Genomic DNA, 19,734 nt, shown 5'->3' on the forward strand with positions numbered 1-19,734 from the left:
CACCTTCAGGTTCCTTAGATGGTCTTGAACTGGATCTTCTCCTACAGTGAGCGGTTCTTCATTCTCCCAGTCCCTGCCTTTGCCTTCTGCAACTTGGGTGGTGTGCCTTGAGCACTTGCCAGTGAAGACTGAGGCAAAAAAGTTGTTGAATGCCTCAGCCTTCTCCATATCCTGGATAACCAGATCTCCCATTTCCTTCTGGAGATGGCCCACATTTTCCCTAGTCTTCCTTTTATTACTGACGTACCTATAGAAGCTTTTCTTGTTGCCCTTGATGTCCCTGGCCAGATTTAATTCTGTCGGGCCTTTAGCTTTCCTAACCTGATCCCTGTCTGCTCGGACAATTTCTCTGTGTTCCTCCTAGGCTACCTGTCCTTGCTTCCACCCTCTGTAGGCTTCCTTTCTGTGGTTGAGTTTGTCTCAGAGCTCCTTGTTCATCCATGCAGGCCTCCTAGCATTTTTATCTGACCACCTGTTTGTTGGGATGCATCGCTTCTGAGCTTGGAGGAGGTGATCCTTGAATATTAACCAGCTTCCTTGGGCCCCTCTCCCCTCAAGGGCTTTACCCCATGGTATTCTACCAAGCAGATCCATGAAGAGGCCAAAGTCTGCTTTCCAGAAGTCCAGGGTAGTGAGCTTGCTGCACGCCCTCCTAGTACCCTAAAGATCTTGAACTCCTCCACCATTTCACAGTCACTGCAGCCAAGGATGCCCTTGAGGTTCGCATACCCCACCAGCCACTCCTTGTGGTGTGAATATTTACTTTTGTGAATATTTACTTGCCAATGCCTAATAAATACTGTATAATGAAATTATTTGTAATTAACAAAAAAATATTACCAACTTCTGCTGTTTGTATCAACAGAGGGTAACTCTTAAATGTATTTAAGAGGTATTTGGATTACTTACTAAGATACTGTTCTTAGTAAATTACTGTTTTTAAGATTACTGTTCTAATAAATCTGTTCAATAAAAGTACTTCCATTCTTAATGATTAAATCAATCCATCTTGCAGTAATTATCTTTTTGTATTATAAAACCTATGTTAATTTACTCACTTTTCAAGATTCTGTATAATCAGAAACGAAGAATAGATGTATTTTAAACATGCCATGCATACACAAAACAAGTTTTTCCTTGATTTTTGAGTTGTTGGAGGTACCGTAAGGTATGTATAAGGTACAATAATATTGTGATTTTTTTTCCAAAACTGTCATGTTGTATTTCAGGCTTCACGGAAATGCTGATGTATACCATCTTTGCTACTGACACTTCAGTGGGAAGAAGGATGCAGTTTGCATATGTTTGTGCACTTAGGTACTACCTTACTGTGTGTTGACTGATTTGGAAAGCTGTGTGGTTTTTAAGTTCCTGCTCAAATTTGAATGCTGGCGATAGGGTCAGATGCAGAGCATCTGCATTCCTTTAGCACTAGTTATCCAGGTGCAGCTTCTTAGATGTGACCAAGTATTTTTTCCTTTTGAAGAGTGGCTTCTGAATTCTTGTTACTTTAACAAGCAATGCCATACAAAGTATTTTCATGGTGGAAGCTGTATAGAGTTGACATCAAAATTTTGGCTAGTAGCTGTGCTTATTAATATTTGTGATTGTGCTTTTAGACATAGTGGCTTGTGAAGGTCTGGTGAAAGTTACTATATTTGCCTAGACTCTGAATAGGTCTAGTAATGACAGCATGCTCTTTGCATAAATTCTGGGGTACTCAGCTTCTTTCTGCTTGTTAAATTTTGCAAATTTTGAAAAGATGCCTATGTTAACTCATTGTGCTGGACAAGATTTCGTAGACTTATGCATGTGGCTTCTGTAGAAAGCTTCTGTCATGCCATTTCCCTCTCTTCTTTTTCTCTGTTTTTTTTTTCCACCAAAATTATGATAAAGCTTTACTTTAAGATACTACATAAAAACTTCTTCTGTTACTGGATCAGGTGACAGGTAGCAAAGTTCTTTCTGTTGAATCGTCTGTTCACCTCTTAAACACCTTTGATATCTTTTTGTAAATATTTAGAAGTGTATCAATTGAACTTCTGAAAGCAGTTAAACTTTTAAGTAGGACAGAGGACAAGGCACTTCAAGTTCTGCAAGTGTCTTCTGTAATTAATTTTTTAGATGGAGGTGACTATCAATAAAGGATGGTTGGAAAATGTTTCAGAACACTAGTGTTTGCTGCTGGTTTTTGTCTGTAGGTTGTCCCTAGTGACCATCTGCGTTGAAGATATGGTCTGCTGGGTGTTCCTATATTTCTGTGATATGCGAGTCTTTGCTTTGAGTCCCAGGAAATGCGTAGAAATAATTTCTATCTTTTTTGAATGCAACTGCTTTCATAGAGACTTTTGGATCCCCTTTCTGTTGGTGTTCAAAGATGATATATGTTTGTATTGTGACATTCGGCAAGCTCATTCAGATTATGATTAAAAACGATGGTTATCATACTTGCTTTGCTACCATAAGTGCTCAGTACCAGATCCTCAGCTGGTTGTCATCATGTGGAGACTAGCTGACCCAACAGTGGACTGGAAACGTTTATCTGATTAGCACTTTTATGAGTTACATACAGTTGTTCTCAATTACTTCCATCCTTTGTCTCCACTTAATCTGTTTTGTATTTGCTAATTTGTATAAATGACATTAATATTATATAGTTTTATGAATAATTGAGAGAGATGATGCAGATATCTTGGTATCCATGAGCACTACTGAAAGACAGTTCTTGGTTTGAAAATCTGTGATTTGAGAACAAAATACTTTTCCTTAAACATGTTTATCCATTTGTTGATCTAAGAGATGTTTCTCAATTTGGACTGATAATGGTTTTTAATGTGGTATAAAATGGGATAGCTAACTGATAAAATATCTACCTTTCAGGTCATAAATTGGTAAATAGCATGGGACATTCAATTAATCACATGAAAAGTTACAGAAGGCTACAGGCCTCTTGGAGTTTGGATGTGGCATTTAGGTTCCTTTTTTAGATTCCTGAACAAGTTTCTGCAAAGGAACTGCTGGATCAATGTGAAATACTCAAAGTAAAGCTGTATTGCTTTTTATCGCATTAGGTAGCTGAGGTATGTAGATATGTTTTGTGAAAATGAATAGCTATAGAGGACAGCATTGAAAATGCCATTACTAGATTCCTTTATATTTAACTACTTACTTATACAGTTCAGGTCCCCTTTAAGAGATTTGTATTGGCAACACAATTCTGTTAGCCAGAAAATTATTTCTGGGCTAGGTGCCACTTTGTGGAAGGTGGCTGTGTGGCAGTTATGACTCTCTTATCCCTTGGCTACATCGCCAAGCTCTGAGGCCAGTTCTTCATATCATTCTCATGCATCTGCCTGCTGGGAACGGTTACTGTAGTAGGAGACAGAGCATTTTAAAGGTGTGGAAGTTGCTTATTGTAGGAAACTGTTTCTGTTGGAAAAATGTGCATTGCAAGGGGTTAAATGTCTTCTCTAAAGACATTGTAGTTTCAGTTTCACTGTGAGACTGTTCCATTCCATTAGTTTGAAAAGTCAGCACCAGAAATAATTATTTTATGGTAATGACTGGAGGACCGCTGGAAGCAGACCAGTGATTCTGTGCTTACAGTGTGTTATTTCTCCTTCCCTTACTACTTCAAACCTATCCATGTTATTGCAAGCTGTGGTGGTATACACACAAAGTTGAACATTTGGCTGTTGAACACCTTTTCCAAGGCAGACAGTAAATTTAGAGGTGAAATCTATGTTGACTTTATGTTAATTGTTCTAGTTGGTTTAGTAGCCAGGTAAGCCTCACAGTGTGTGTTCACATCAAAAAGCAAAATTTGCTTTGGTGTTTATGTGCTAATATATGTGAAGGAGAAACTGAGGCTTATCTGAAGGATAGCTGCTGAGGAATTGTCTGTGATTTGTGGGCTTGTGTTTTGTTTTGAGGTTGTTTGGTGTGTTTAAGTTTATAAACCTGTAACTGAAACAAGTATATAAATTGAACCTTGCTTCTTGATTAAGATTTAAGGGTTAGAGACATCACAGTTCGATACATTTTCATATATTATACCTGTAAATTGCTCTGCTGAAAGCTGCTTGGGCATCTGGCATTCATTTGGCTGTTTCAAAACTCTTACCTTTTAGCATTATATTTATCTCATGTCATAAACATCCACCAACAAATTGAGAGCTATTAGCTTTATTTATCATGAAGCATAAGCAGTGCTCCATACTGAGCCTCCAGTTTGTAAAGAATGTGTTTCTTTTGTTTGAACAAAGGCATCTTTTGGTTTATGCATCATTTCATAGGTATAATGACTGACATCCTGCTGCAGGCAAAACAGGCTTGACTCAGGGAATTTTTCTCGGTTTAACTTATTGCCAATAAACACAAACTTTCGATTATTGGGGGGGGCACGCAATTAAACAAACACTTAGGGAAATGCCTTTCCTTCCCCTTCTCCAAGCTCATCTTCTGTCACACACCTCTCTTCCTCCATTCCTAGTCTAAGCTTCCCTTGTTCTCCTCATGCACAATGCTCAGTCACTCCCAATTCCTTTGGTGACACAACAGGCAGTGCAAGAGGCCATGTGCAGGGTTTCCCTCAGCTGCTGTTCCTTCTCCATGCTCTTTACTGGTTTTCTTCTGCTCTGGTGTCTTGCCTGCAGGTCACAGCCACATGGGAGTAGCAGGACAGAGAGGGGAAATTCCTTGACCTGACATGATATGGATCTGCCATGAGCCCCAACACCTTTGGGGCCATCCGTGCTCTGGCAATGGAGCACCTCCTTTCAATGTGTCTCCAGTGCTGTCCATAGCAATGTCTCCTCTGATGCATCTCCTTTGTTGCTTCTCACTTGTCTCTATTTCTTCCCCAGTATGTTTGAGCAGAAGCACCATCTGCCCTTCTGGTTGAAATTTTGTCACGTGGGTTGTTTCCATCAGTTTGAGAGCACATTTGGTCACCCCTGCAGCCCTCTGGCACTGAAACCCTGCAGTGTACACTTGATGCGCCCTCCCAGTGTGGCTTAGCAAACAATTTAAATGTCTCTTAGTAAACAGCTATGGTTGTTTTCCCAGAGTATTCAAAATTTGGTTCATTGATATAATCTATACTTTTTAGGTTTTAGGTGGCTTTTTTCTATTTTGTATGCATATGACTGTTCATCTTTGTAATATTTTGACTTTTGTGTTTGCATGTAGTAATCATATGTAATAAATAGTTTAGGAATCCTTGTCTTTTCACATATCTACCTCTCCTTTTATAGAGCATATGATTCATACTATTTTTTTTTCTCCTAGATTGTGGATTAATTTGGAACTTGTCTCTCTTTTTTCCCCAGAAGTCTTTTCTTTTGTATCCAAAAAAATAAAAGCTTTCTGCTTAGCTGTTTTAACACAATAACCTGCAAACACTCTTTGATTGTGAATGTGCAGAGGCAATTCTGAGTATAGTGATTCTGTTGTAGTCTTCAAGATTTTTATGACATCAAAAGCTAGGTCATGATTGTGCATCTGGACAATATACAAAAGAATAACCGACAGATTTATAATCTGAACGTGCTGTGAGGTTGTCACATGAATCTTCTGAGGTCAAGAACTGGGTGCATCTTCAGTGCATATTTGAAGAAGAGCATAATGCTAGGCTTAAAGCAGCTCAGCAGTGAAACCTGAACTTTGTATCAAGTCAATGAAAGATACTGTGTTGTCTCTCACTTGAGAGAAACTTGGTGTGAACTGAAACCTTTGACCAATCATTGTTTATAGGAATCAAATGAAACTTCATCAACTGTTCAACTAAATTACCCAGTAGGTTCACTTTCATTCAGGGATGACCAACTCATCTTCCTGCAGACCACATCCACATAATGGTACAACTGTGCAGCCACCTCACCGCTACCTGGCGTAGTGGGAAGAGACAGAGGCTGGGATAACTAAGAATACAGGACAGAGAAGGAGGAAGTAGAACAAGTAGGTCTTGTATACAAGTCAAGCTTTGAAACAGAGACATTTTCTAAGCTGGCCAAAGTTTACAAAGGATGCAATCTCTTAAATTCCAGCATGAACAAAAAAAACAGGTTATCTGCAGTTAGAACTGCCAAACTTGGTCCATGAACCTGCCTAGTATCTTATCTCAAAATGCTAGCTGTTTGGAGCAAAGTGGCAAGGACCTGCCGCCAGTAGATACAGTAGTGCTGGGCTCACCCAGGAAACACAGGTGTAGCTCTGCCTGTGAGGCTGTTGTGGTTGGTGAGCCTTAGTTGAGGCTCACCCATGGAATGAGGGAGAGGACCAGAAGGAGGAGGCTGCCCCTGCTCAGTTAGCAGGCTGCTGTCTTGTGCATAAACTACCTTATCCTAACTTTTGCTGCCTTAAAATAAATACTGCACTCTTCATAAGGTTTTGAGAGCAGAAGAGCTTTTGGGAGGTGGAGGAAACAGGGAAGCTGTAATTATACCTGGAGGGAAAAGATGCTTATCTGTGCTTTCAAATTTAAGACTCTACGGTTCAGTTATTCTATATTAGCCATTTATGTTGAACGGCACAGTAGGATTTTAGTTTTATAGTATCTGTTGGGTTTTTTTATTGCTTGTTTTCCTCTCTCTGAGCATTTTTTTTTTCCTGCGCAGGTTTTCCATGTGGAAATATGTGTAATGCGAGAGGTTAAGTTGAAGTGATCTGAACGTAGAAGAGTTAAAAAGTAATAATTACTCTTAAGTCTGAGTATCAATCTCTTCATGTCATCTCCATTTGTTTCACTTGCACCAAGTGCTATGAGAAATTTGACAATTTAGGTAATTTTGCTGATAGATACTAACTGTATCTTTAACATAGTTGCAACTAGGCAGAAGGGAACTGAAAGATGGAAAGCAGACATCTAATGAAAACTTAAGCAGTGTTTTGAAAATATTTTTGTGAGCCTGAGTACTAGGGATGGAAAGAAAGAGGTATGGGAAATGATAAGGGCTAGCTGCTACAGGGAATGAAAGAGCTTCAGGGAAGAATATGGCTAAAAGTGGACAAAGCACCTGTCAGAGTCGTGACCGCAGGACTGAAGGGGTTGGTGGAGTTAAAGACCAGAGTTGACTTTTACTTGAGTTTCAAGGACCTGGAAAGGCAGGAGAAAATACAGGTATTAGTTTGTTATTTTGAGAAAGATATTAGTGTTGGATGTCAGAGTGCAAAAATGGGGGCAGATATAGAGGCATAAAAATGTATGTAGAAAGCAGGATAAAAAGTCCAAAGCTACAGAAACATATTCAAAAGTTGGAGGCAGCAAAGTGGCAAAGATTGTTTAGGTTCAGAAGAATGTACTTTAGTGTTCTAATGGTAAAGAATTTTCTAAAAGAGATCTTGATTATTTTTGTTTAAAATGTATGATATAGTTGAAGAACGAAGGCTTTAATGTGTATCCAACATAAAGAAGTATTTGGTTGGTTGAATGTCTTAAAAGTGCAATTAAATATGGGACAACCTCTAGGTCATGACTATTGCTGTTGTAGTTGCACAGTCTGAAATAGAGCTGTTCGGTCTTATTCCTCAGCCCTCAAGGTCATTACCCATAAGACCATTCCTCCTCCTTAAAATTCCTGTTGCTTGCTAGAGCGTATTTTAAGCAGGTAAAAAAACCCAAACTACTCTAGTACAGACAGTTTTGGCTAAGTTGGGAAAACAAATGAAGTTAAGTTCTGGAATTAAGCTGTGTTCTGAGTTAACACAGGAAAAATATTGGGTCACTTCTCAGTAGTTTGTGGTGAAGTGAATTGAAAGACTGCTGGTTTCTTCTTTTATCTGAATACTTTATGGAGTACTTAGTTATCATAACTGAATAACCTCCAATTTTTGTAGGCATTTGGCATAGCTACTGATGAAAACTTTGTTATCACCACAACAAACAGGAAGGAAATTACAGAAGACAACTTCAGTAAGTATCTTAGATGCCAAAATAAATATGGCTATTTCTTACATTGATTGTAAAGACTGCATGATGATTGCTTATGTCATGCAATAATTAATTGGAAGTACAAATCCTATAATAGTTTGCCAAGAGTTGTTACAAAATTGACTTTCACAAACAATTTTTAACAATTACTCGTTAGTATGATGATAGTTGCACAAGGTAATTTTTTACCTTCCATCACAAGTTCTGTAAATGATAGGAAAAAATGGCATGTAAATAGCTATCACCTGAGAAAGCTTGCATTATTAAGATTGGAAATGTGAAAAGATTTTAAATTAAATATTGCTAGGTTGCTGAGCAGTCAATGCCTAAGAAAATACAGGGATTACTTGAGGCTAAATCTGTACTGGTTTTGAGAGCAGAAGTTGCCTGGTGCAGTGTTCTTCAATATACTTTGTATTTCATCTTCACTGCAGGCGAACTTGTTCAAGATGGAGTTACTTTATATCTGCTACAGTCAGTTGATCAAATGCTGCTTTCAGCAACCAAGGAGAGAATTGACTTCCTGCCCCACTACGATACACTTGTCAAAAGTGGCATGTACGAGTACTATGCCAGTGAAGGGCAAAATCCTTTGCGTAAGTACTTGCCAAAATAATCTTGTGTAAATAATATTTATTTGAATATAATGTGGTTATAAGAAATTTAACTTTTAGTTACAGCTGGTGAAAAAAATACAAGGCTTAACTTACCAACAAGAGCAAGTATTTCTTTAAAAAGATGCTGCTTTAGTTTTTATCTAACTGGTATGTTAAAAATGTAACCAGCATTTCCTATTGTTTTATTGAAAAAACTAATTTCTGTTTATTACTTCTCTGAAAATTCGGTCTGTGGCTAGGATTATTTTTTGTTTTTGTAGAAGTTTGTACTACTTAGCTACAGCAGGCTCAAAATTGTACAGAAAAAATGCAAACATCAAGACTCAAGCATTATACTATTACTACAGCAATTTCTGTTTCAAAACAATCTCAACGATGTCTATAAATAGCAATTGTATTTTTAAGTACCAGTCTGCTTTTGCCCTCTCCCTCTTTCTGCACTTCATTTGTTCTTTGTCCTGCCAAAGACACTGTTTTGGTTCAGGTTTGGGGGCACGGTGCTTAAAGTATACTAATAGTCTGGTCAGTGATACGTGAAAATCTCTGTGAAAAATAATTGCTGTATTAGAGTACAGAAAGCATTCTGTGTAGAGCTGTGCTCTGTTCCGACCAGCAGCCAGTATCAGATACCTGAGAAACATTAGGAGAACGGAAAAGCCATGCAAGAAAAGGGGACTTTTGAGTTCATGTCTGTGGACTGCTCTTTTCCATTAACTTGTCCAGGTACTTTCTTAACCATGTAATCATAGAATTTTTGGGTTGGAAAGGACCTTTAAAGGTCATGTAGTCCAACCTCCCTGCAGTGAGCAGGGACATCTTCAGTTAGATCAGGTTGCTCAGAGCCCCATCCAACCTGACCTAATATCTTTAGCATTCACAATATTTTGTGGTATTGAGCCCCCAGCTTAATTGCATGGGATGTGAAGTGTCATGTCTTTTCATATATGTTGAACTAGTTACCATTTTTTTCACCTGTTGACCCTACTTTGTATGCTGGGAGACAGCCAATCTGCCAGCAATGCTTTATGATGACTTAGTGAATCACGCCTTAAACTAACAAACTTGGATTTGGGGGTGCAAAACCATGACACTAGGGTCATGTGACACAAGCACGAGAATGGATGAGTGCACCTACTTGGAGTAGTGACCAATGACCCCAGCCCTCCAAAAAGGTGAGACAGTCAGCAGTCCAACTGAAGTGTCTCTATACCGATGCATGCAGCATGGATAACAAACAGGAGGAACTGGAGGCCACTGTACAGCTGTAAAGCTATGACCTGATCGCTATCACTGAAACTTGGCGGGATTGCTCACATGATTGGAGCGCTGCAATCAATGCCTATGAACAGTTCAAGAGGGATAGGCAAGAAAGGAAGGGGTTGTTGCCATCTACATTAAAAAAATTGATTGACTGTACAGAACTGTCTTTGAGAAACAGCAGTGTACAAGTTAAGAGGTTATGAGTGAAAATTAGAGACCAAGCCAACACAGGAAACCTCATGGTTCATGTTTACTACAGGCTGCCTGATCAAGGGGAGGATGTCGATGAAGCGTTCTTACTTCAACTACAGGAAGCATCATTCTTGCAAGTCCTGATTGTGTTAGGGGACTTCAGTCCCTGACATCTGCTGGAAAAGTGGCACATCAAGCTGCAAGCAGTTTAGAAGACTCTTGAGGATAACTTCCTAATCTAAGTGATAGAAAGCCTAACCAGAAGAGATGCATTAGTGGACCTGTTGCTCACCAATGCAGAGGAACTTACTGGAAAGGTCAGAATTGGCAGTAGCCTGGACTGTAGTGATCATGTCCTGGTGGAATTCATGATGTCAAGAGATACAGGCTAGGTGAAAAGTGTAGTAAGGACTCTAAACTTCAGAAAAGCAAACTTTCAGTTGTTTTAGGGAGTGATGGATCGGACATCCTGGGAAACAGCCCTCAATACAAATCCTCCCTGTATTGGGACCAGTACTGTTCAATATCTTTATTAATGAAATTAGCCCTCAGCACAGGAAAGACATGGACCTCTTGGAGTGGGTCCAGAGGAGGGCCACAAAAATGATGAGAGGGATGGAACACCTCTCCTATGAGGACACGCTTAGAGAGTTGGGGTTGTTCAGCCTGGGGAAGAGAAGGCTCTGGGGAGACCTTATTGAGGCCTTCTAGTACTTAAAGGGGGCTCCCCCCATGAAAAGGATGGGGAGAGAATTTTTAGCAGGGCCTGTAGCGATAGGACAAGGGGTAATGGTTTTAAACTAAAAGATAGAAAGAAGAAATTTTTCACAGTGAGGGTGGTGACACACCAGCACAGTTGCCCCGAGAGGTGGTAGATGCCCCATCCCTGGCAACATTCAGGGTCAGGTTGGACGGAGCTCTGAGCAACCTGATGCAGTTGAAGATGTCCTTGTTCCTTGCAGGGAGGTTGGACTAGATGACCTTAAAAGGTCCCTTCCAGCTCAAAGATCCTATGATTCTATTACATAGTGGGATTGAGTTTACAGAGTTTGTAGATGACACCAAGCTCAGTGGTACAGCTGATACATACTTGAGGGAAGGGATGCCATCCAGAGGCTTGAGAAGTGGGCCAGTATGAACCTCATGATGTCCAATAATGCCAAATGCAAGGACATGCACCTGGGTCAGAGCGAACCCCGCCCTCCCCCAGACTGGGGGCTGAATGGATTGCGAGCAGCCTTGCCAAGAAGGACTTGGGGGTACTGGTCAAAAATTGGACGTGAGCCAGCAGTGTGTGCTTGCAGCCCAGAAACCAAATCATATTTTGGGCTGCCTACAAAGTATTGTGGCCAGCCGGTCAAAGGAGGTGATTATGCCCCTCTATTCCACTCTGGTGAGACCCCACCTGGAGTACTGCATCCAGCTCTGGGACCCCCAGCACAAGACAGGTATGGACTTGTTAGAGCAAGTGAGGAGGGCCATGATAATGATCAGAGGGCTAGAACACCTCTCCTATGAAGAAAAGCTGAGAGCTGGGGTTGTTCAGCGTGGAGAAGGCAAGGTTCTGGGGAGACCTTATTGTGGCCTTTCAATATATAAAGGGGCTTAGAAGAAAGACGGAGAGAGGCTTTTTACCAGGGCCTGTAGTAACAGGGCATGGGATGACTGAAAGAGTATAGATTTAGATTGTACATAAGGAAGAAATTCTTTACTCTGAAGGTGATGAGAACTCGAAGATGTTGCCCAGAGAAGTTGTGGATGCCCCATCATTGGAAGCGTTCATGATCAGGTTGGATGGGGCTTTGAGTAACCTGATCCAGTCGAAGATGTCCCTGCCCATGGACAGGGGGTTGGAACTGCATGATCATTGAAGGTCCCTTTTGACCTAAACCATTCTAGGATTCTCTCATCTTTTGCTCATGTTTTCTGTGCCAGTCATGGATCTCAGGAGTCTGTTTTTCCAGGCATGTACATTCTGTTCTGCTTAATTAAGACTCTTGGTTTTACTTTTTGAACAAAATGAATAAGACTGAGGTACAGCAGTGCAAACTAGCCTAAGCATTCCTTGTCTGTGCATAGTTTCTTAAATTGAGCTTGATGCTGGTGCCTCTCTACTTCATTTCCCTGTGGCACTGAATTGATGGCTGAACCTGGCATTGTTGAAAATGGAGGCCTATGTATGGTAATCATTACCTGCAGTAGCCATCCAGGGACTTTTCTGGGAAATGTTGGGTGATCTTGGGCATGTGGAACTATTATATGGCATCTTAGAATAATTTAGGTCAGAAAGGGATCTCTGGAGGTCATGTCATCTAACCTCTGCTCAAAGCAAAGTCAATTATATCAGGTGGCTGGACAAGTCCAGTTGAGTTTTGAGTATCTCCAAAGAATAGAAATTCAATTCTCCAAAGACTAGAAATCGCAACCTGTTTCAGCAGCCTGTTCCTGTATTTGATTACAAAATAAATACATCTTTGTCTAATGAATTTTCCATGTTCCAACTTTTGTCTGTTGCTTCCTGTTCTATCACTGTACACCTCTGGGAAGAGTCTGGTTTCATCTTTGCACTCTCCCAGCTATGAGACAGTAGTAACGTCTCCCTTAGCCTTCTCTTCTTAAGCCTGAACAATCCCAGTTCCCTCAGCAGCCTCTCCTTGCACATCTGGTGCTCAAGCCTTCTGATTTTCTGGAGAACTCCTCTGGACTTGCCTCAGTATTTCAGTGTCTTTTTCAGAGAAGCCTAAAGCTGGACACAGTACGCAGAATGCAGTCTCACAAGGACTGGGTAGAGGGAAGAATCACTTCCCTTGACTGTCTGTTTGGCACTTCGTCAGTGTCTCTGTATTCCTCCTGAGTACCTCATCCTCTCTTCAAACTTATGCATACTTCCCATCAGCATTTGAAGTTAGTCAGGAGCCTTATTCATCAGTTCTGGTCTTCTGCCACATTTACTTGAGTTTTTGCACAGTTGAGTGAACAACTCTTATTCCTTGAGGAGGTAGTCCTTGGAGATCCACCAGCTGTTGTGAGCCATCCAGGGCAGCTTTTAAAAATACTCACCAAGGGCAAGAAGTTAACACAGGGAAAAAAGTACCAAAGGGGTGTAAAGTAAAAGAGGGAAAGCTGCAAAGGTATATGGATCGATAAGTATTGGTGGATGGATCTGGGTGGGTCATTTGTGTCAAACCTACATTGTCCTTTTCTTCATATGTCAAGCTTTTTTTCTTCCCTCTACTCTTCATGGCAGTAAGATTATTGATTGTATAGCTAAGAATTCTTAACAGTGGGGCAGTTCATTTGGAGAATATAACTGTATGAAGCTGACAGATGTCATACCTGATTGTATTTGTGCCATGGTGATAGATCTTCAAGCTGAACAACAGTAGTTCTTTCTGCTGAAAATGAAACACTGTAAAATCATACCCCTAGCTCATGTGTCATGTTTCAGTGAAATGCACTGTGGCTTCCTGGGATGTACTTATTACAGATGCTGAAGCCCTGCTGGGGTAGTTGGTTAGTGTCTTACCTTAGGCTGCTATGATCTCTATCTGCTTGACTTTCCTGCTAATTTTACCTGTCTCTCTTTTTAATTGGCAAATGTTTTCTATTGTTTCTTCTTCCACTCGTCTTGGGTTCAAGGGACTCTGAAGTTATTTGTTGTTAAAAGCTGTGTTTTTTCATATATGATGGAGACTACAAGAGAAATAAGAGCAAAAGTAATAGAATGAAATACTTCTCTGTTGTGATTTTATCAGTGTCGCTGATGCTAAACTGGGTGGTGAGGTGGACACATCAGAAGGGAGAGCCGTGTTGCAAAGAGACCTAGACAGCCTGGAAGAGTGGGCAGGCAAGAACTGTATGAAGTTTAACGAAGACAAGTGCAAAGTCTTGCACCTGGGACAACATAAACAAAGAGCCCAGTACAGGCTCAGAATCTGTGTGGCTGGGGAGCAGCCTTGCTGAAAGGGCCCTGGAGTGTCCTGGTGGGCAACAAGCTGAACATGAGGCAGCAGAGCACTGCTGCAGCAACAAAGGCAAATCAGACCCTGGGCTGCATCCACAGGGGTGTTACTAGCAGAGATGGAGATGTAATTGTCCCACTTAGCACTGGTCAGGCCGTGTGTGGAGTGCTGTGTCCAGTTCTGGTCCCCACCATTCAAAGCAGATGCAGACAGACTGGAGAGGCCTAAAGGAGCGCCACAAAAATGATCAAAGGGCTAGAGAACCTGCCTTGTGAAGAAAGACTGAAGGCATTCGGTCTTTTCTCCCTGGAGAAGAGAAGGCTCAGAGGGGACTGCATATATCATAGTATTCCAGTACTTAAAGGGCAGCTACCAAAAGAATGGAGGCTTTCTCTTCACAAGGAGCCACATAAAGAAGACAAGGGGCAATGGGTACAAATTGCACAGGGGAGGTTTCATTTTGGTATAAGAAAGAAATGTTTTACAGTGAGAACAATCACTCATTGGAACAACCTCCCCAGGGATGTGGTGGAGTCCCCATCGTTGGAGGTTTTCAAGATGCGATTGGGCAGGGTGCTAGATAATCTCATCTAGGCTCCCTTTCCCATAAAAGGTTGGACCAGGTGACCTTTTGAGGTCCCTTCCAACCTGGATTGTTCTACGATTCTATGAATTATTGTTAGTTTACAGACATCAATGCAAAGAGGTAAAAAGTGACGATACCATTTTTAGGTAAATGCCTATATTTTAAAAGTTGCAGGTAGAAATATTGTTCTCATTGCTCAATTCATGTTAACTGGAAGCATTTCCATTCTTTCAGTCACAGGGTTTAGATGAGACTCAAAGGAGCACTTCTGGCAGTCAAACCGTAATACATTCCTGAAACTGTAGAGCAGTTCAGCCTTGATTTGAAGGAGTGTACCTTTAGCAACCACATTGGATGGCCTTTTTTTTAATTTAAAAAAAAAAATGGGGGGAAGAGTACTTGAGCATGAGGGTATAAGTAGGAAACAACATCAAAACACATGCAGCCCATCTGCTGGGACAGAAAAATAACAGACAAAAGAAAAGTGTTAATTCTGTGGCATGTCAAGATGATGTGAGTTGAGTGCAATGGTGTGGACACAGAACCTTCTGTTATTTGATTTTCAGCTGCAAAACCAAGGAATTTTGCTACTATCCAATCATGTTTCCCTTTTAAATATATATAACACTGCTAGATAGGGAATTAACACTATTTCGCTAATGCTAGTACAATAAGGCTTGTGGGATAAGAAGATGATGAGAGCTGGAAATTGAGAGCAAGGGCCTATACTGCAAGAATGGAGAGGTGAAGGGTAGAAAAATGGAGAAATGTAGTCCTCTGACGTGTAGTTATATTTACTATATAACAGCCTTGTATTAGAACTGTTAAGCTTTGAAGAGGTAATACGTAGTCTGTGGTTTCTTGTGTTCACTTTTCTGTAACTGTTTATCAAAACTCCCGATCCCTGTTCTTCTATTTAAAAAACAAAAAAGCCTTCTCTGAGAAGGAAAAAGAGTATTTTAGAGTGAGAGAGTCATGTATCATCCATTTAGCTTTACTTATGGTAGCATTTAAACAAACAGGTTTGTGTGTTAAATGCAAGATGATGCATGGTTATCAAGTTCTGTTGTAGAACTTGAGGAAGTTCCTTCTGTTTTTATGGTTTCTTATGTCAATAAAACAAATGTTTAAGGAAGTTTAGAAATATATTATACTTTTAAAGAGTTTTGGTTTCACTGTTGCTGTTTCTTTTTTTAAAGTAAAATTTTAAAAAATTATTAAATCAAGGATAAAATTAATATACACTGAGGACTGTAACTCTTCTATGTTGGACAAATTCCCCAGTATGTGCGTAACAATCCAACTCTTACTCTGTTTTCATGGTAATAAACAGCACTGCAATCAAACGATTTGTCAGAAGGAACTGTTATATCTCACAAGATCTTCATGAATGTGAATACTGCACTTCCCATAAGTGTTCACATAATTTGTAGCTACCACTCATCTTCCACAAAATGCTGAGCATTCCCTTGGTAGGAAAAACTCTTTTTCCTCCTCTTAGCAGGCTTCAGAATAATAATATGAGATAGGATAATAATAAAAAGATAAGGCATGCATATGTTCAGTTTTCCTTTAGTTCCTCACACACATGATTCTTTTATGAAGAAAAGGAAAAGAACATTTTCCATTTCTGTTGCCTCATGTTATTATCACTTCCCTGTTCATAACTCCAATGATAACCTCTTGTGTTATCCAGAGGTTTTGTTTTCAAGGTCAAATCTGCCATCCACCGTAAAAATATTGTGTTTTACAATGTGGTTTGACTGTAAAATATAGCAGCATCTTTGACAGATCTCTTTGTGTTGCAGAAATATTGTAACAGGAAGAAAGTATATCCACAGGAGACAAAAAGACTGTGATCATGCCTGTCAATGTCTGTGGGCCTAGATATGAGAGTTTCTTGACAACTAGCTGTAGTTTAAAAACATTTTCAACTTTTGTTTTGAGTCCATCTGGCAGTATAATCAGCATGCATTTGCTGTTTTCTCTCCCTGCATACTGTTGTCCAGAAGCCTGAAGCATATTTATTCATAAGTCAGAGAAGAGGTTTGAATATGAGATCTCGATGTTGTCTTTCTGAAGTCTGTTGATTTTTTTTTTTTTTCTGTAGTAAAGCAAACTTTACTACTACTAAGGAAAAGTAACATTTTTCCTAAACTTTCCTCAGTCATGTTATTGCTAAAGCAGCTTGCTAGGGTGCTTTAAATCATCATTCTCTCTAAAAGAGAGTGAACAAGCTTCAGATGTTTGTGAGAAACTTTTCATATGCATTTAAGTCAATTCTTGATCTTATCTGTGCTTTACAATAAGTGACATAGGGAAAAGGAGGATTCCTGCTCTGAGTGTACTGCATGTGTTTATATTGCTACTACAAAAGCCTTCAAAATAGTCCAAAAGTTCTGGTACTACTTGTGATCATAACTCTTTGATCCTAAAGAGACTACAATGATCAAGACTACAAACAGTAACTTTTAGGTCCACTTCCGTAATGACGTTACTGGTGTATTTTTTTCCAATGTGTTACTAATTCTCACTCTGAGACCTACTGAAGTAACTTGTGAAATTCTGCAACACACCAGTAATTCAAATTTGCAAAACAGCTATATTAAACTGTCTGCTTTTGTTTATTATGTACTAGAATTGCCTGTTAGAGCAAATAGCGATTTTGAGCATATGTAAGTGTACTGCAGCTGATGCTTCTTTTTTATATCATCTCCAAGGGCATGCCTAACTAGTTTCATGTGTTGAAGGGCTATTGTTCTTTGGTATGGAATAGTAAGTATGGATCACATAACTGGTGCTCCACTCCTGTTGTCAGCAGTGAAGAAAGTTGCAAAGAAACTGAGAACTGTTTTTATACTTCAAAAAGAACTTGAGGGAAAATGCCAAAAGCTTCAGTGTTGCTGCATGGTACTAATACTCAAGGGATTTCTTTGGCATGGCTGAAGTGTATGGCCAGTGTAATTTGCACTGTAGCATTCTGAAGAACCTTGCAAACTGTAGGGAATAAAACTTCCTTAACAGAGAGGCTGAAGAGAAATGTCTATTCACTAGGACTGATCAGAGTGAATTAATCCAAACTTGATGCATTTTTTTCAGATTGATGCTGTTGTCCTCAATTAAATGCAACTTTTCAATGAAGTTAGGTAGTCCTAACTAATTAGGCAAGGACTCCAAGTTGTAATGTTTAGCAACAACAAACTTGTGCAAGTAGTTTGTCTGACTGTGTGTTGCCACGTATTTGACAGAACTTTGGTTGTATTTACCATTCAGTAAATTCTTCAACCATTTTTACAATTTTGTGTTCTTTTTATAAACAAATAACTTTTTATTTTGGAGATCGTGCAACATGTCTGTTCAGGTTTTTTTCAATGAATTCATTCTTTCCTCAATATTTTAACAAGTCAAAGCCAGGCTTTTACATACTTTGGACTTCCATATGAATCATACAAATTAATTCCTAATCATGGAAAAGGACAAGTTTGTCTTGTGGTAAGGAGCCTATTAGTTCATCACGGTTCTTAGGTACTTCCAATAATTATTTTTTTTACCATCAACAGAAATATAAGAGATTCAGTGATAAAACATAAAGTATATGTATAAAAGCTTGTTTTTTTTTGATCAAGAAGCAATATAATTTTGATCATTCTGACAGTGCTTAGCTCTTGTCTGTGTTTAGGGAATGTGTTATCCTAATTGCTCAGAAGAAACTACTGTGAGTGTGTGTCTGTTTTCCAGGTGCTGTCTTTTGAGAGCAGGATTTTAATAGGGTTATTTTTCTTCAATTTCTTTAGCATTTGCCCTTGCTGAGTTGATTGACAATTCTCTGTCAGCTACATCCCGAAATACTGGTATTCGGAGCATACAGATAAAATTGGTAAGACAGAAATATTCTGCTTTTTCAGGTGTAGTTTGCATTATCCTCTTTTATTTCTGGTGCTCCTTGTTTTTTGTTTGTTTCTTTCTTTTCCCCCAAACAGTTATTTGATGACTCCCAAGGAAAACCAGCTGTTGCTGTGATCGATAATGGAAGAGGAATGACTTCTAAACAGCTTAACAACTGGGCTGTATATAGATTGTCAAAGTTTACAAGACAAGGTGACTTCGAGAGGTTAGAAAGTTTTAATCATTTTTACAACAGTTGGCAAACTCTGTGAAGGTTCACAGAATATTTTTTCAAGACATGTCTCTATACCAACACAGCTAAAACTTGGCATTCTATTATTACATATAAATAGACACATACTTTTTGTAGGTGGGAAATAGAGAAGTTTCATAACACAAAACTGGTCGTCTAATACTATGATACTTTTTTTCATTCTTGTGACCTTTTCTAAGCCATCTTTCACTTGCCTACAGTTAGGGGCATTCTGTGTTCTACAAAGGTTTTTTTTATAGTGTTTTCATCTGTTAACTGAAAGCCTTTCAGTAGCGCATTGAGCAATGCATTCTATGTCCGTTATGCTACTGGAATAATGGATACAGGTTTTGGTTTAGTTGTTTGTGAGTTGTTGGTGGCTTTTTGTATCTTAATTGTGTACAATGTAATGCACAATTGTACCTGAAGATGTCTGTATTTTTGGAAGGAGGCTGGGCAAAATAAATGTTTTGCATTTAGAGAAGAAAGTGGAGGTTTATGGTGGGTTTTGCTACTTATATGAATTCATTGTACAGTTTTCAGAGAATCACAGAATCATTAAGGTTGGAAAAGACCTTTAAGATCATCAAGTCGAACCATCAACCCAACACCACCATGCCCCCTAAACCATGTCGTGAAGTGCCACATATACATGTTTTTTGAATACTTCCAGTGATGGTGACTCCACCACCTCCCTGGGCAGCTTGTTCCAATGCTTGACCACTCTCTCCGTAAAGAAATTTTTCCTAATATCTAGTCTAAACCTCCTCTGGCACAGCTTGAGGCCCTTTCTTCTCGTTCTATCGCTAGCTACTTAGGAGAAGAGACCAACACCCACCTCACCACAACCCCCTTTTAGGTAGTTGTAGAGAGCGATAAGGTCTCCCCTCAGCCTTCTCTTCTCCAGATTGAACAACCCCAGTTCCCTCAGCTGTTCCTCGTAAGACTTGTTCTGAATATGTTCTTGTTTTGAATCTGTTCTCAGGAGATCTTCCACCTGCACAGCCAGACTTAACCCTAGTGTAGAAAATTCCAGAGAAGCAATTATG

The 19,734-nt window shown here is 39.6% G+C and overlaps 1 protein-coding gene across 1 annotated transcript in view; it reads left to right on the forward strand.

Moving 5' to 3' along the window:
- The first annotated feature begins 8,417 nt into the window (after positions 1 to 8,417).
- SMCHD1 (structural maintenance of chromosomes flexible hinge domain containing 1) overlaps positions 8,418 to 19,734 on the forward strand; it is a 76,534-nt gene continuing 65,217 nt past the window's right edge. The window contains exons 1-3 of the mRNA XM_010287605.1: positions 8,418 to 8,526; positions 18,342 to 18,424; positions 18,528 to 18,658. Coding sequence (XP_010285907.1) covers positions 8,418 to 8,526; positions 18,342 to 18,424; positions 18,528 to 18,658 — 323 coding nt within the window. The remainder of the gene's footprint in view (positions 8,527 to 18,341; positions 18,425 to 18,527; positions 18,659 to 19,734) is intronic.

This window comes from Phaethon lepturus, unplaced genomic scaffold, assembly GCF_000687285.1.
Source record: "Phaethon lepturus isolate BGI_N335 unplaced genomic scaffold, ASM68728v1 scaffold4615, whole genome shotgun sequence".
NCBI lineage: Eukaryota > Metazoa > Chordata > Aves > Phaethontiformes > Phaethontidae > Phaethon > Phaethon lepturus.